We start from the raw sequence: 18,404 nt of genomic DNA, 5'->3' as shown, positions 1-18,404 counted from the left end.
AAACAAACGGCACAAAAGAAGGCAAGAAAGCAGAAATGAGCATGGTATAACTGGCTATCAAAAAACTGGAGTCTAAAAACTGAATTAATGTCATTAACGATGATCCAAATCACAGGCTTTAAGCAGAACTTAGTAATCTAGTACAGTGCTGAACAAATGATAAAGCCTCTCAAAATGTCTGTTCATGATATAATGATGATTCATTCATTCAATCTGTTCTTCCTAACAAATAAAGAGACTTCTGTATTCCAAGCATTGTTCTAAATATTAGGGATTTAACAATGAACAAATAGATTTAAAAAAAAAATCTGTCCTTGTGTGGAGCCTACATTATCACTGGGAGGGGGGTAAGGGGGGAGAGGGGAGAGACAATAAATAAAAATATAATATTTTCAGTGGTAATAAATTCTATGAAGATAAATTAAAAACAGGGTAAGAGAATGAGAGGAAGGAGATATGTATGTGAGCTATTTTAGATAGGGTGGTTAGAGAAGGCCTTTAATTTCCCTTGGGCAGACCTAAATGAGATAAGGAAGCAAGATCAGCAAGATGTGGAGGGGAAAGCATCTAAGGCAGAATGAAAAGTCTAGGTCAAGGCCCTGAGTTGGAAGTGTGAAAATAATGAGTCAAGACTATAGATCCTGGATATTATCTTCACTTATAGTAACCTGCAACAACTTCCTTTTACTCTCTGAAACTCACTGTTCTCATCTGTAAAATGAGAACAGGTTGTCAAGAGGATTGGAGATGATTTAAATACAAGCATGGTATTGGTAGACACTCAATAATGGTATTGGTTACTATTTTTATTAAATTCCCCTAAGCAGGGAATTGACTGCATGTGCTTTTATTTTTTTTTAAATATATTTTATTGATTTTTTACAGAGAGGAAGGGAGAGGGGTAGAGAGTTAGAAACATCGATGAGAGAGAAACATTGATCAGCTGCCTCTTGCACACCCCCCACTGGGGATGTGCCCGCAACGAAGGCACATGCCCTTGACTGGAATCGAACCCGGGACCCTTCAGTCCGCAGGCTGACCCTCTATCCACTGAGCCAAACCGGTCAGGGCTGCATGTGCTTTTATGAAAAGGATCTTTTAGCTACAAACAAGTCAAGCAGGCCTCTTTTTATTTTTAAAACATTAATTTTCCCTTCTATTTTTTTTAAATACCACATCCAGTCCCTAACCACTCTCTCTTCTATTTTTGAAGAGAACATCTGAGTTCCTATTCAAAACCTTTCTCTTTGCTTTCTCACCTACTGAAACAGCAACACTTTCACTAGCTTCATGAACTAAGGCAAATGACATTAGGAAACTACTGCTATATAATTTATACTGTCTCTATAACTTATTCTGCCTCATAGAATCCAAAATTCAAAGTAACAAATGAAATTTGATTAAAGTAACAGTAAATACTCAGTGTTGATTCATATAGACATTTTTGAGTTATTTTAAAGTTATTCATCCTCTTATTTCCAAATTTTGGCCATTCCTCCTCTTATTTCCAAAATCAAAATTAGGTATCAATTTAATTTATCTTTTTTAATAGTGTGAATTAGGCAATATGGAATAATGGAAAGAGTAATTTATAGTGTCAAGACTTGCACTGTGCCGAAACCGGTTTGGCTCAGTGGATAGAGCGTCGGCCTGCGGACTGAAAGGTCCCAGGTTCGATTCCGGTCAAGGGCATGTACCTGGGTTGCAGGCATATCCCCAATAGGAGGTGTGCAGGAGGCAGCTGATCGATGTTTCTCTCTCATCGATGTTTCTAGCTCTCTATCTCTCTCCCTTCCTCTCTGTAAAAAATCAATAAAAATATATTAAAAAAAAAAAAAAGACTTGCATTGAAGTCTGTCAGGGACTGGTTGTAAACCTCTCCTGACCTCAGGATTGTTTTATCAAATACTAGTAGAGAAAATACCAGCTGCCTATTTTATAGGATTGTTGTAAGGTATCAGATGACACAGAAAAGCTTTCTGTAAACTGTAAAGCACTATGTCAATATCAGTTGTTCTTTATATATATTCTTTACTTTGATTCCACCCTTACCCAAACTTATATTTTTAGCAATCTCAACTGCCTGCAAGAAGAAGAACAAAAATCTTTCTTAGAATATAATTATCCTTAAAAGCCAAATCACTCAATATTGTAAGGCAAAATGGTTAATGATTTAATAGCCTTGTTTTCCTTTGGTAATCTTCCTAGATTGTAGCAGAAGCCCTCTATAAAGATGGCCCTACACAATCCTGAAGCAATAACAATTATGAATGTTTAACGATGTCTTAAGCTATTAAGAAAAATTCGAATTACTTTCAGAGCATTTAGGCTAATAAGGTGGGAAGTTTTTTGGTTTGTTCCCCAATCCCCACTAAATAATTTAAGTAAAAGGTACTGACACTTTAAAGGGTAAACTGCATATATCAAAAATCCTGTTTCCTGATAAAGCTGGATGAAGGAATGAACAATCTGCCAGAGGTTCAAAGTTGAAAGCACTTAAGGCAGCTATTTAGAATGTCATTATCCTGTCATGGAAGTTTTCTTTCTTTGTATTTCAAAGTACAGGATAAACTGGGAAAGATGTTATGCTATCCCCTTTCCAGAACAGTAGTGCTTTCTATACCTTCCTAACAATGCCCAAAGAAAGTACTTCTTAAGGCAATCATCTACCCCTTTTTCCAGGCCCAAACACTCTAATGAACAGAGATGGATTAAGATAGCTATAGATAACAATGTTTACCAAAGCTTTCCCCAAAAAGTTCACTCCGAGGAATTTTAAGTCATGCCTATTGAAATATATTATGTTAAAGTTCTCTGGATCATTAGCATTATAAAATACTAACTTCTGCATAAGCCTAATTAAAATACTATAGAATATCATAAGTTTTAAAACAGTATCTATAATATAATTCTTCCTTACCACTGATCCAAAATGTAATTCCTAATTTTCAAATAGCGTTCTGGTGTTTTAGCTTGGCGCCCCTCAAAAAACTCAGGAATTGCTTGTTTTTCTTCTTCTTGAATAATATTTCTATCTATTTCTACTTCTTGCTCCGGTGGCTTAAGCTCTTCTTCCTCATGGTGCTCCTCCTCCATTTGGCAAGAATGAAAAAGCATTTCATGATCACTCAAATCTTTCTGAACTTCACAAGGCTCCGGAGAAGGCAACAGCCTGGTATCATCTACTATTCCATTTCCATTATGCTTATCACAGTTTTTCATCAGTTTATTACATTTCTGATCATTTAATTCAACTGATTTTTTATCACTGGTGCTCTGTTTTTCAGTCCAAAATTTAATTCCTGAGCTTGAAAGTGTTTCCATCTCAACGTGCTTTGAATTCTGAAGATATTCCTTGGAAGATTTAGAAATGGGATCTTCCTTGCTGTCAGAGGTAATACATTCTCCTTGGTAGGTTTCATTACTTTTACTATTAGGGGTGTCTAATAAAAGATCACTACTAGGATTCTCCTGAGGTGCCTGAGAAGTCAACTCATCTGCCTCATCTGTGATGTCTACTTCTTCATCGTCAGATAACTTCTCAATTTTTACAGCATTCAAGTTGGGATCAGCACGTCCCCTTAAACTTGATGGGGTCCATGACTTTGAGCTTTCATCTTCACTTCTAATCTGAAAATCACTGCTGTTCTTCTGATTTGGTGTTTCCTTCTCTGGACCATCTAATTTTACCTTATTAAAAATCAAGATAAAACTCCAATAATATTACAATTTGAAAACTTAATAACTGGCACAAAAAGCAGAATAAATACAATGTTATTAAACTGAGTACATCACTGGTGTATTGTACCTTTATGGTTCTTTTCTTTAAAGTGTTTATTACATTTTAAATGAGCAATTAATATTTTATTCTTCTATTTAACTGTATGAAATTAAATAGAATAATATAATACCTATTCAATAGGAACAATCATAACACTGAAGATATGCTTTGAGATTCTGAAGATAAATATCTATAGAGTACTTTATGGGTATAAAATATTTCTACTATAAAAACTTTGAACATTAAGACTTTAATACCTGAATTAAAAACTACTTTTTCTTACTAATTTTATTTAAAATATTATTATCAATTAGGATAGTTATATTCTGCTTACCTTATTTTTAAAGTACTGTCTGGCATAGCTCTTCACTTGTAAAATAGTTCGACTTCCAATTAGCTTTGCAATTTTGGTCCACCTTCGGCCAAATTTAGCCTATATTATCAAAATGAAAAAGAAATTGCTTCTGTTGAACTGACTTGTTAATATTCTAAGCAACTGCCACACTAAAAAAAAGCAAGCTAAAAGAAAAACCCATCTTTATTTATTTTCTAAAGCACACAATGAAGCCTCATATATATAAAATCAAGGCCCACATTCTTCTTTTATATAGAATCCGGACTTAATGACAACTGACCAAAATGGTTTAGAAATTAGTTTTCTTTTCATAGCTATCTAAATAAAGATACATCACTTTTATGTATTCCTAACTGTATGTACTCATATTGCACATTATGATGTTCCAAATCTTAAGATAACTTAAAAAAAAAGTATCTGAAACGGAGGCAGGTTGCATCCATTTATACAATCAACTGAATATGTTCTGACACTAATTTAAAAATACCCTCTTGCCCAGATTCCATCTGTTACAATATCCATTATACTCTACGCAGACATCACGGTGAACTGACAAGAATCACAAATGAAGAGAGCTGCAACCAATGCCTCCCTACACCCATCTACTGTCGAAGGTTGTCCACTTGCTAACACTAAGCTGTGGTGAGAAAAACTAAGAACTCAAGGGAGTTCTGGTGTGTTCTGAAGTACAGAAAGGAATAAATATAATTTCAAAGCTAAATGGGATTTTTAGGTATCAAGTCTATCATTTGATACAGACATAAACCTCCTTTATAATATCTCTAACACAAGATACTCTCTACTTCCCAAAGTAGCTCAACAATTCTAATTTTTTAGAATTCTTAAAGCTATGAAAAACAAACCACCAACAACAAAAAACCCCAGCCACAACTAAGGGGAATTGACCTCAGGGCAGGCTTCAGGCCAGGCAGTCATGACTTATGGTAGCAAGTCATCTTCAAAGATCCAACCCAAATGATAAACCTTAATTTATACAATTGTTTGTGGTACTCATGAGAAAATCTGATAGGTGGTTAATTTCTTAAAACTGAAAATATTTCAGGGTAAATATTTATACTAGTGAGTATAAATTAATTATCTATATTGCTCTTAACTAACACCTAGCAGAGATCAACTTACTGCAGAATTCATTATCTTTATTGTGGGATAAAGTCAAGCAAGTAACCTGGCAGCACGGAGCACTTTGGAGATAGGAAAGATCTTGTTAAGTGTGACCAGTAGGGACTGTCAGGGCTTGGGCACTATGAAACTTACAGGGGGCACACTAACAACAGGAGCAAAGAAAACATTCATTAATTTTAAAATAGAGCAAAGGGAGAGCCCTATGCCCATGAAAAGGAAGGAAAAATCTTCCTTCATCATACAGTACCGCATAATTCCCTTCTCTCAAACCTGAGAAAATTCAGTCTATAAGCAAACTACATCAAAAGGTTAAAATACAACCAATAGCTCCATTTATTTTTGTGGGAAACCACTCTAAGTTTAAAATATCTGTTTATGTATATAAATAGATAACTACATATGTATATAAATAAATACACATTTTCTTATACAGGGATAAATATCTCTGGAAGAATCCACAAAAAAAACAGATTAAAATGATTATCTCAGGCATAGAAAACTGAAGGCTGAGACAAGAGTTAGACTTAACACCCTATAAACTTTAGGCACCTTTTGAATTTTGAACCATGCAGATGTAGCTCCTATAACTACTACCAATGTCAACAATAATAACCTAAAATTCACAACCCACTTGCATTGGTGTGTGTGTGTGAGTGTGTGTGTAGTCTTCGGTAAGGGACAATTTAAATAAATGGCTAGCTAGTTAGAGTTAGATTATGTAAATGATAATCATGCAACAGACTAAAATACAAAAATATAAAATATAACAGCACAGGATAAAAATCTCAGGAGGAGATAAAATGCTCAAGGATAGTTTAGGTATTTATATAAAAACATCACAGAATATATGAACGTCATAGCAATGACTAACTATAAAAATACAAGCTCATTTTATTTCCCACCATCTGTAGAAACATTATCAATAATATTTCAATTAGTATTCCTGAATCCTACATAACTATATAAACATCCTATATATGTAATGTAGATATATAATTTCAAAATTAATTTAGTATAATATTGGTTAACATGTACCTTAAAGGAAATGATATAACCTATTCCCCATAGTTAAAAAACTTTTCTGAATATTTTATTAAAAGTGTCTTCATATTAATAAGTATTTTCAGAATTAGAAATTGGGATGCATATTTTTCCATTATATAACTTGTAGACATTTATATAGGTCTCAGTGAAACTTTAACGCAAAAAGAAACATGTTTTGTCTTCAATTACATCTGCTGAAATATTTAGATTATATGCACAATGCCAAATATCTGAATAAAAAATAACTCAACCCAAAACAGACAGTTCCATATACACAGATAACAAAATAATTTTGCCTTTGAAACCAGATAGTTTAAAGAAATAGCTCAATTTGGGGGTTTTACTAGTATAAAAATAGGGTAAAAACTATCCAAAAATTAATCCAAATCTATTTTAATATTTTATTAACTTAAGTGAGTTAAATTCTCTTGTGCTATACTACATACATCATCACTCTATCTATAGAAAAAATATAGATATGAACACTGCAATTAAAAAGAAATTTCTGGTCTCTACAAATTAATTTAACCTTATAATTCTATCAATATTTGCTTCTAGAATTATTTTACTATAAGTCAAAAATTGCTCTATTTACCAGCCCTTGTTCAAACAGCTCTTTTTCTTCTATCGTCCACTTTACTGAGAAACTGGCTGGTTTTGTAGGAGATTGTACCCTGAGGGGGGAAAAAAGGAATTGCAAAAAAAAAAATCTGAAATGGAACATTCCATATTTACGCAGCTAAAGATTATAGATAGCCATAAACTAAATTCAATATTCTGAGTCTAAGAACTTAAAAAAAGGAAAAGAAGAAGAAAAAGGCTGCAGCCTCTACGTGAGGGGACAGATTTACCCTGTCTCATATACTTCTCTAGCTCAGGATGATAGGAGCCCCAAAAGACATAATCCTTGAGTCTGAGTGAAGATAACACTAAAAGACATTAAAGGAAGTCAGTGTGAAAACAAACAAATAGGGTTCTTTATGCTGGACATAAAACAGCAGACATTAAAACATCCAAATCCTGAAAGGCATGTAAAAGTTTAAACTGACTTTAGAAATATTATCTCTGATTCTTCCATGTACCATGTAAATATCAAGCCAGAAAAGTAATAAAAAAACCAAACTATGGCATTATGTTTATTGCTTTTGAAACTGCAGTCTCTTAAGAAATTAAGAGAGTGATGAGGCTCACTAATTTAATTCAAGCACACCATTAATCTTTTCATTAACTTCATTTTTTATTGTTGTTTATTCAGCAAAATGCAAAAGCCAAAGTCTGTTCGGTGCTCAAACTCTTGGCAATTGCAAATCTGTAAGCCTTACCTTTAAGGAACCATAAACATGCAAGTTTATAAACACTAAATAAAATAGTTAAAAGTTTCTTTAATTTTTTGAAAGCTAAAAATTCAAATTAAATTTTTGTTTGAAGTGATTGAAAATTAACTGACAGGGCAATAGAAATCATGTCAACTCCTAACATTAAATAGCAGATTTTAAAAGTTTCCCCACAAATCCCTAAGAAACCATCTTTTCCATAATCTGATGGAACCAAAAGAGAAATTCTGGAAAATAGCAGCATAAAATTACCTTGGGGCATTCTATGTATACAAGAAATTTTGATTTTATATTTTTGAATAACTCAAGATCAAGAAAGCTTTTCCACAAGCCAACTATAATTTTTATTTAATTTTCTTATAACTTTTAACTAATAAAAAAGGTTTTAAAGTTTTAAAAATAAGTACATACATGATTTTTGCTGTTTTCTGCAGACTGCACCACCACATGAAAAAAGAAAATAAGGAAGCATGTGAAGTTTCTAAAAGTACTGTTCATATTTTTAAAAGTATGATAAATTAATTTTTACCTCTTCATGTATTTTTTATCATCTTCCTTTTGACCAAGCCAGAATTTTTCTGGAAGTGATTTTTTAGATAAATAATACCTGTGTAGTTATTAAGGAAACTTTAACAACAATAAAGTCATAACTTTTACATGGCTCATATAAAGTAGGCATTTATAGTATACTAGAGGCCCAGTGCACGAATTCGTGCACAGGTGAGGTCCGGCTGGCCCAACCCTAATCGGGGCAGATTGGGGCCAGGACTGTCGGGAGGAGGAGACGGCGGGAGGTTGGCCAGCTGACCCACCCCAATCAGGGCCCAATCGGGGCCGGGCCAGCTGGGGGGAAGGGCCGAGGGCATTGGCTGGCGGGCCCTGCCCCTGATTGGGGTGGTGGCGGCTGATTAGGGGTGGGGCCGGCCATGGGGAGGGGCTGTGGGTGGTGGGCCAGCCGGCCCCGCCCCCAAATGGGGTCCAGGGGACTGATAGGGGGCCAGTGGTCTGGGGAAGGGGCCATGGGTGGTTGGCCGGCTGGCTCTGCCCCTGATCGGAGTGGGGGTGCTGATCGGGGGCAGAGCCCCTTATTGGGGTAAGGGGGAAATCAGGGGCGGGGCCGGCCGGGGGAGGGGCTGCGGGAGGTTGGCCGGCCGGCCCCACCCCCGATCCATCAGGTTTACTGGCTGCAGTGGGTGTCATAGCAACGGGTCGTTCTGTCGTTACTGCGTTCTGGTCGCTGGCTTTTTATATATATAGATACCCATGACACTAACACTCGAATCCTAGCTAAACCAATTCCTTTCAAAGCCCTTTTCAGGTCTGTACAATTTTTGATAAAATTATTTATACCTCACAGGGTTGTTATATGAATTAAATATTACATGTGAAATCTCACAAAATGGTACCTGCATAAAATGTGTTATATAAATGCTAGTTCCTCTTATCTTCCCTTTTAGAAGTGGCTAAGAGAAGAAACATCCTCAATGTTTTATTTAGTTCTTTTTTTCCTACACCATATGGAGAATGTAATGGATGAATTTGATTGGTCATCCAGGGTAATTTAGGACAACCAATTGTCTTCATATTTCTCAAGGTAACAGAGAAGAGCTCAGGGTTGTCCTCTACCCTAATACAACTAACAAACACATACGTCAAATCTACCAAAAAGCCTCCCTCTCAAACGTCTTAAAACTGGCCTTTACAATAACTTAATCAGAAATATTCTTCACTGACAATTATTGCCTGTATATTGTGGATGTCAGGCACTATACTAGGTACTAGGTACTGAGGACAAAGATAGAAGAAAATATTATCCCTGTCTTCCAAGAGCTGACATAGCTTTTACTCTCATTACTTCTGTTTCCATGTCTGGAAGTGAACCAGTAACTACTTAAGTATTCATTAATTTAGAATTGCACTGTTCAATACATTGGCCAATAGCCACATGTGTAACTACTAAATACTTGAAATGTGGCTAGCACAAACTGAGGTGCATTGTAAGTATAAAATATACACTGAATTTCAAAGAGTATGAAACAAATGTGAAAGATCTCAATGTTTTTATATTAAATGATGAAATAACATTTTAAATATACTGGGTTAAATAAATTATTAAAATTAATTTCACCTGTTTTAAAGGAGGCCACTAGAAAATGTTACATAAACCACTACTCATTAAACTATTATTAATACTCTTTATAAATCATAAAATCAGAAATCACTTTGTTCAATCCTCACATTTTACATATAAGAAAATTTAGTCCTAGCCCTAGCTGGTTTGGCTCGGTGGATAGAGCGTCGGCCTGCGGACTGAAGGGTCCCAGGTTCGATTCCGGTCAAGGGCATGTACCTTGGTTGCGGGCACATCCCCAGTAGGGAGTGTGCAGGAGGCAGCTGGTCGATGTTTCTCTCTCATCAATGTTTCTAACTCTCTATCCCTCTCCCTTCCTCTCTGTAAAAAATCAATAAAATATATTTAAAAAAAGAAAAAGAAAAAAAAGAAAATTTAGTCCCAAAGAAATTAAGTTGCCAACATCACATACAGATTAAAGAAACAAGGACAAGAAGCCAGTGCCTGACCATGGATAAGGATCCACAACTTCTCAAGGGGGTGGGGTAGGGGGGAGGCGGGGAGAAAGATCTTTATCCTTTTGTTTTTGTTTTGTGCTTTTTACTTAGGTTCCTCTCACATAACACCTGTAAATTGGTAGAGTAAGAAGTGAGAACTTTTACATATTCTAATTCTGAAATCTTGGACAAATCAACATCTTTGGATTTCAGCTTATATAACTGAAGATGGAGGATTGGACTAAATGGTCTTGGACTACAGGTTCTAGCTAATATAAAACATTTTATAATTTCAAACCAATATTCAGACAGTATAAAGAGTTGGTTGACAACAGAAACTCAAAAATGTTGAATCATACCTCAGACTTAGCAATAAAACAGAACCAAAAGAATAAAATGCAGCTTTTTGCATAGGTAGGTTACATGTTATATTGTAGCAGTCTGGGGCCAAATATATCTATCTAGTAATTAACAGTGGTCTCTTTTGTAATTTTTGCATTTAGAGGTACTTAACCCTGAAATCTTTCCTCACAATCATTAAAGGATACTCTTCTTCCAACAACATTTTCTCAATGACAGCTCTGTTCTCTTCACTGATGGTGTTATCCAGAGTCCAAGGCTATTATAAAAGAGAAGAACATATTTTCTTTTTATTTACTACTTTTTGAAGTTATCTTCCATATTTTGTTAAATGAAAATATACAATATGATTAACAATAACAGCTGTCATTTGCTGAGCACATGGACATAGCTTTGATTCCCACAATAACTCTATGAAATAGGCATTACTTCACAGAGGCATCCCTAGCACTGCTAACATTTCAAGTGGAAGAGCAGAGACTTGACACACCAGTCTGTTAGACTCCCAAGGCTCAAGCTCCTATCTGTGATACAGTAATAATGGCTGTCTACAATAATAAAAGCGTAATATGCTAATTAGACCGGATGTCCTTCCGGACGAACTTCTGGATGAAGCCGGGGCTGTGAGGGAAGCCTAGGTCCCGGGTGCCTGCAGGCAGCCGAGGGAAGCTCGGGTCCCAGGTGCCAGAGGGATGCTGGTGCCAGCAGCCGGGGGGAAGGAAGGTCTACTCTTGCACGACTTTCGTGCATCGGGCCTCTAGTCATGTATAAAGGACTATTAGTTATCAGAATTTTGCTAGATACTTCACCTATTTCCAAAACTCACAATTCTTTTTTCCCTCAAGCCGCAATCTCTCCTTGAATGATCACACTCATTTTCAACTCTCAAAACTTAAAAAATTTCAGCTCAGGTCTCCTCTCCAAGATCTAGACTGTTATATCCAACTGCCCCCTCAAAACTTCCACTTGGGTATCTAGCAGGCTTCTTAAATTTAACATTTAAAACATAACTCACCATCACATACCTTCCTTCACCTGCTTCTTCCCCGACCTTCTCAACTTTATAGACGCCACTACTGGTCACCAAGTTATTCCAGCCAGAAACCCAAGAATCACCCTGGATTCTTTCCTTTTCCTTCAATTCTATGTCCAGTCTACCAAGGAGCTCAATCTCCAAAATATAATTAAATCTGTCTACTTCTATTGACTCTGCCACAACCTCCGGCCAAGCTACCACCAAATACTGCTTAGATTACTCAAATGTTTCCTAACTGGTCTCTTGATTCCTACAAATATGACAGAGCTCTCATCTGCCTTTCCAACCTTGTCACAGCTATCAACCCCCTTCCCTTACCATATTCTAGAACTGGCTTCCAACCAGCCTTTGTGATACTATTCTTTCTGCCTAATGTTTTCCCTCAACTCGTCACATACCTACTCCCCTCTTTTTATTACATTTCAACTTAAAAGTCACCTCCTCAGTTTCCCATACTGACAACTTTATCTAAAGTAGGTTCCCCATCCTGTCACCCTTAGTCTGTATCTAATGTCCTTAATGATTTATAATTAGTCTATTTGTTTAATACCTGATTCTTTAGACTATAAGCTCCTTGAGAGCAGAACCATGTCTATCTTAATTATAGTTGGAACCCCCAAATCTGGTCTAGTGTCTGGCACATAGTACATACTCAGTAAATAATTGTTAAATGAGGAAATGAACCCTGCAATGATCCCCATTTTTCAGATGAAACTGAGGTTCACAAATCAGCAAGGACTTGTATTCAAATCCAGCTGGATCCAACAGTTGTTTCCCAGTTGTGGCCATTTTTCAAAGTCAAAAGAAATAAGAATAAGTTTCTGCTATTTTTACAGTAAGAAAAATGTTTCGCCTAACTGGTTTGGCTCAGTGGATAGAGTGTTGGCCTGTGAAATGAAGGGTCTCAGGTTCGATTCCGGTAAGGGCACATGCCTGGGTTGTGGGCTTGATCCCCAGTAGGGGGTGTGCAGGAGGCAGCCAATCAATGATTCTCTCATCATTGATGTTTCTATCTCTCTCTCCCTCTCCTTTCCTCTCTGAAATCAATAAAAATATATTTTAAAAACAAGTTTAAATTTATTACCTCTGTGATTGCTGAGAACTAGCACCAAATTAAAAAAAAAAAAAAAAAAGAGGTACTTTGGGTAATGAGTAATAGCTTAATGTCCCTAATATTTTCATAAAATACTTACAATAAGACCATTCTCAGTTCTCCATGATGAATCAAGATAGTGATCTTGTAAAATAGATGCTGTACTTTCATCGTTTCTGAAATAAGAAAATGAGTATAAAAGTGATATTGTATCAGTTAATGTATACATTTTATACATTGTAGTGACTGGCAGGTTGAGATGTTAAGCAAATATTTAGTTCCTTTCTCTCCTTAACAGATTTAATGTTGTAGAAATGCCTGTGGTACCTCTTTGGTCTGTGAATTACATAGTGCTTTAAGTTAACCTGTCTCAACTGCTAAACCTCAAGTCCATTCACTTCTTTTGTTTCCCAAGAATAAACAACTTCATGAGGAAAAAAAAAAACCCAAAGCAGCAACCACACATGCTCTGTGGCCATGAATCAACACTTCAGATTTCTTTTGAGGCGTATGTAGAAATTCAACTTTATAATTAATTTTTTTAGATATACGTAAAGCATGAAAGCTACCATCAATAGCACCACCCTCAAAATGGAAAAAAATAAAAAATAAATGGAAGAACCTGAATAGAAAATACTTGAAGGACAGTACAATGAGGAGATAAGAGAGTGTAATGTTTTAATAATAACTCATATAATTTAACAAGGTAACTTGGGTTATTTGGGCTCTTTTCTATATCCCTGAGGGATCAAACTTTGTTAATTCACTTCTTTCATTAGTAAACTAATAAGAACTCTCTCAAGTCACATGTTCACTTCATATGCAAAAAAGCTGAATAGTTAAATATTTAAGTTTTGGAAGGCCTAATCTATGACATAAATTTAATTTTTGCTTTTGTATGTCCTGAAGTTATAAATTTTCCTAGTTAAGTTACTGACTTTTCCCAGACCTAGTGTAGTACTAAGAATTTGACTGCAAAAACCTATCTATGGGTTTACATTTTTGAATCTTCAATTAGTTCCACAATGGTTATAATGAATTGTGGGGCTAACAGACTATCTACAATAAACTAAAAGTGATAATGTCTCTCAATTGTTGATGACAAAAAGGTTTTACCTCAAGTGTCAATTCAGATTTGGTATGGACTACCAGAAATACAAACTAAGGGATTCTGAGACTTGGATCAGCAGAAGAAAACCTTTACTTAACTAGGTCTGCTGAGGATGCAGGAGGTGGGACTAGTACCACTTCAAGTGTACTTTAGAAATCTTTTTACACAGCATTTCTCAATAAGGATCAGCAACATCCACATCGCTGGTGTATGTGTCTGGACACCTACCTGAAGCTCCACAGGTACCCCATATTAGCATGTTTAAACCTGAGTTCACCTTTCCTCTCAAATATGCTACTCTTTTATCATTACCTATCTCAGTCTATGGCACCTCCATCCCCTAGTCCCAAGCCAGAAATCTGCACCTGCCCTTATTTCCTCAAAATGCACATTCAACCTGTTGCCAATTCTGTTGCTTCTCCCTTTTCCAAATCCAGTTTTTACACTACATCCACACTGACCTTTGAGGCCCCATAGTTTCAGTCCTGATAGTTATCCCTGGTTAATTGCAAGGGATTAGGTTGATAAGTCAGTCGTCCACCTTCCCTCCTTTATCTTTTCCACTTTTCCCACCTGATATATACAGAAATGTTACTGTCTGTCTCACCTAATAAGAATGATAGTTCTATGAAAGCAAGGACTTAGTTTTGGTAACTGCTGTATACTCAGGGCTTGGCATACAAAAGGTGTTCAATCAATATTTCTTAAATGATTGAATGAACGAGGTAGGTGAGGCATGGACCACACAGGTCTCTCTAGGAGTTAAGGAATGAAGAAGACTTTATCATAAAGCCAACTAGGGATTGAAGAAAATAACATGATCAGACCTGGATGTAAGAAAGAATGCTCTAACTTCAGGAAAGAGTAGAAGGAGCCAAAGAGACAAGGAGCAGTTAAGAGGGAGTGTTTACAGTATTAGCACTAGAAAAAGGTGACAGTAACTTAGACCTAGAGAACAAGCAGTGTGAATAGGAAGAAGTGAATACATTTGAGAGGATACTAAGAATCAACAGACCCTTCATAACTGACAGAAGTGGAAGGAGAGAGGTAAGGAAAAGAATACATATAGGTCTGTTCCTTGGGTGACTGGGTGGATGGTGCCATTTACTGAAGTAGGGAACCCAGAGAGGCACATGTGGTGGGGAAGGTTTATAAGCTGAGATTGAGGGACTTGTGGAACATCCAAATGCAAACAGACTGAGAAAGTTGGATAAATGGATCTGAAGATCGGGAGAGATTTGGGTTGGCAGGAGGTTGGGAAAGATCAACATGTATTAGGTGAACTTATGAAACGGTCATTGACAAACTTTCATATTGTCCAACCCAACAAACAGAAATTTAAGTCTTGAGATATGGTATCACCAGGGACTACTAGTATGTAGTTACTGAGTAGAAGTCTTATGACAAAACCACCTAAAACACTATGATTTAAAGCAGGGGTTCTCAAACTTTTTAGACAGGGGCCAGTTCAATGTCCCTCAGACCATTGGAGGGCCGGACTATAGTTTAAAAAAAAAATATGAACAAATTCAGCAACAGGCAGCAGCGGCAAAAACACCCGGCGGGCCAGATAAATGTTTTCGGTGAGCCGCATGTGGCCCGCGGGCCATAGTTTGAGGACCCCTGATTTAAAGGACAAGCAGAAGAAAAGGAGGATGATAAGGAATGGTAGGAGAAATAGAAAGGAAAAAAGTTTCAATGCCACCTTCTAACTCGGGTACCTAGCACTTAGCAAGTGCAAATGCTCCTTGACTTATGATGGAGTTTTGTCCTGATAAACCCATCCTAAGTAAAAAATGCATTTAATACACCTAACCTAACAAACATGATAGCTTAGCCTAGCCTACCTTAAACATGCTCAGAATACAATATCCAAAAAATGCTGGCAACACAGTTCACTGTAGGAGTATCTGTTGTTTACCCTTGTGATCTAGTGCCTGTTTAGGAGTTACAACTTGCTGCCAATGCCCAGCATCATACGAGAGTATCGTACTTGCATATCACTAGCCTAGGAAAAGATCAAAATTCAAAATTGGAAGTACGATTTCTATTGAATGCTTATTACTTTTGCACCATCGTAAAGTTGATAAATCACATCAGGGGGCACGATTCCCCAGAATATAATGTCACTGATACTCCTTGGAGATGGTAAAGCAATGACTCTGACCACCAGGAACCAATAACCTTTGCAATCCTTCCTGCATAAGACTAAGATGATCATAGGTGCCACCAATAGACCTAAAGCTCAAACAGAGTAAGAAGAGAAGATGGGGTGGGGGGGGGGGAGAAAAAGTAAATACAATCTATATATAAAAGCCTAAGCGACCATTTGACTGTTCAACCATTCGACCGGTAGCTATGATGTACACTGACCACCAGGGGGCAGATGCTCAACACACAGGCATGGAAACATGGAACAGACTGATGAATCTCAGAGAGAAGGGGGGAGGGGAGAGGGCGGGAAGAGATTAACCAAAGATCTTACGTGCATACTAGAGGCCCAGTGCACGGATTCGTGCACCGGTGGGGTCCCTCGGCCTGGCCTGAAGGGATCGGGCTGAAACCGGCAGTCAGATATCCCCCGAGGGGGTCCCAGATTGCGAGAGGGTGCAGGCCAGGCCGAGGGACCCCACCAGTGCATGAATCCATGCACCGGGCCTCTAGTAAGAAAAATAAAGAAGAACCTATGGAAAAGGGGTAGAGCCAATGCTCTCAGATGATCTTTAGTGTTTCCCAGTTCAACTTATTTCTCTCTTGACTGTAAGTAAGTATCCTTGCCCACTGATTTCATAGACTTCTTGTGAAAAGTAAATTAAATCATGCAAGCAAAAGCGCTTGGTCAAGATTAACTTGACCTACACAAATGTGAACAGTAATTGTTAATAAAATAGGCTCTCTACTCATTTTGTATAACTTTGGACTGCTTTACCTAAAGACTTTGGGAAAAAAGACTATATATGAATTTAATTACTCCACACATTTTTACAGTGCTTTAGCGTTCACCAGCACTTTAAACCCTCTATCTTGTTCCTTCATTGTCAAGAGTTACTATTCTTCTCCACCATTTACAGAGGCCCCATTATTAGACTGGACCATATGAAATCGCCACTTTATAGGTAAAAAATGCTCCAAGATTGAAAATTTCACATGGTTCAACCTAATAGAGTTCTAATAAAGCTGTTCATAGTTATAAGCAACACAGCTGGCTGAGTTTGGAACGAATTCTTTTGATTCCTCATCAGTCTAGGCCTCTTCCATTACTAAAAGGAGACTCTGGAAGCACTTTTTTTTTTATGGCATGTATCAATTTCTTCTCAGAAAGCAAGGAATGAAAGGGCGCAACCGCTTAGTCTGGACATTGTTGTTTCAAAACCACATTGGCCTGCGATGCAGGAATCGGGAATCAGTATTAAGTAAGTGCTGACTCCTCGCTGGGTCCTCACAATACCATCCCTCGGAGTAACGGGACGGTAAAGAGTACGTTTACAGAACACCTATCACAGGCAAAAATGCACCCCGTGATTATTTCATTGGCTCCTCGCAATAACCGCATGCGGTACGTCTCATGACTGTCAGTTTACACATGGGCTGTCAGAGGATGTGACAAGCTAAACGTCGGGCCCAAGGCCACACTGTAGTAACGGGAAGGGTCGGCAATGCAGAAGAACCCAGAGCTGTCCCGCGCAGGCGCAGTCCTACCCGTGCCTCAAAGCCCAGCTGTCTCTCGGAAGTGTTCCACAGCTAAGCCTTTCAGCGGTTCTCAACCTGTGGGTCGTGACTCCTTTGGCGGTCGAACGACCCTTTCACAGGGGTCGCCTAAGACCATCCTGCATATCAGATATTTACATTACGATTCATAACAGTAGCAACATTACAGTTATGAAGTAGCAATGAAAATAATTTTATGGTTGGGTCACAACATGAGGAACTGTACTTAAAGGGCCAGAAGGTTGAGAACCACTGGGTGGAAGAGTAAACCTGTGGCCAGGGGGAATGAAACGGCACGCCCAAGGTCACAGGCTGGCAGATACTGGAACAGGGGTCCCAGAGCGCAGGGCCCGTCCCGGGCCGCCCGGGTTCTAGTTACTGTCAGGCGGGGGCAAAGGGCGAATTATGGCGAGATTCTGAGGCGCGGGTAATGGAAGGAGTCTAATTGCAACGTGCTAGGCGAAGCCCGCATGCTCACAGCATCCCGGTAAAATGTGAAAGAGCGTCCGACACGAACCCGAGCCCCCGGTAGCTAGCCGTGGGGCGGGAGCAGCCGGCCGGCGGGATGGGCGCGGCCCTTCTGCTCCGGGACACCCCGTGAACACGGGGGTTCTTCCGCTCCCCTGGCCCCTGACACACCCGCGGCCTCTCCAAGGCACTCTCCGCGCATCCGCGCCCCTCTGCGTCCCTGCGGGACCCGGTCTCTACACCTCACCCTGGCTGTGCCGCCGCTGCCACCACATCCCCTTCGATATCCACATCCGCCTCCTCTGCCGCCATGATGGGGCCTGACCCCATCCGTCCTCCCGGGAGATCCCGCGAGAGGTGGGCAGCTGGGGGGCGGGCCCCGTGCGTCACGGGGTGGAGCGGC

General features: G+C 38.3%; 1 protein-coding gene across 3 annotated transcripts in view; it reads right to left on the bottom strand.

Annotated features, from left to right (window-relative positions):
• The window catches only part of MYSM1 (Myb-like, SWIRM and MPN domains 1), a 36,920-nt gene extending 18,573 nt beyond the window's left edge, over positions 1–18,347 (bottom strand). For 2 of the 3 annotated variants that reach the window (XM_005869844.1, XM_005869842.1), the window contains exons 1-8: positions 18,249–18,347; positions 12,815–12,890; positions 10,774–10,844; positions 8,187–8,264; positions 8,069–8,092; positions 6,919–6,997; positions 4,116–4,214; positions 2,921–3,690 (exon numbers count right to left, since the gene is read on the bottom strand). In XM_005869844.1, the coding sequence (XP_005869906.1) occupies positions 2,921–3,690; positions 4,116–4,214; positions 6,919–6,997; positions 8,069–8,092; positions 8,187–8,264; positions 10,774–10,844; positions 12,815–12,890; positions 18,249–18,331 (1,280 nt within the window). In that variant the 5' untranslated portion in view covers positions 18,332–18,347. The remainder of the gene's footprint in view (positions 1–2,920; positions 3,691–4,115; positions 4,215–6,918; positions 6,998–8,068; positions 8,093–8,186; positions 8,265–10,773; positions 10,845–12,814; positions 12,891–18,248) is intronic. The other variant, XM_014542561.1, reaches the window with a different exon arrangement.
• Between the last annotated feature and the right edge of the window lie 57 nt (positions 18,348–18,404).

The sequence above is a fragment of the Myotis brandtii genome, unplaced genomic scaffold (genome assembly GCF_000412655.1).
Source record: "Myotis brandtii unplaced genomic scaffold, ASM41265v1 scaffold304, whole genome shotgun sequence".
In the NCBI taxonomy this organism is placed as follows: domain Eukaryota; kingdom Metazoa; phylum Chordata; class Mammalia; order Chiroptera; family Vespertilionidae; genus Myotis; species Myotis brandtii.
The sequence above is the reverse complement of the archived record's forward strand: the minus strand, read 5'-3'. Positions and strand labels throughout refer to the sequence as shown.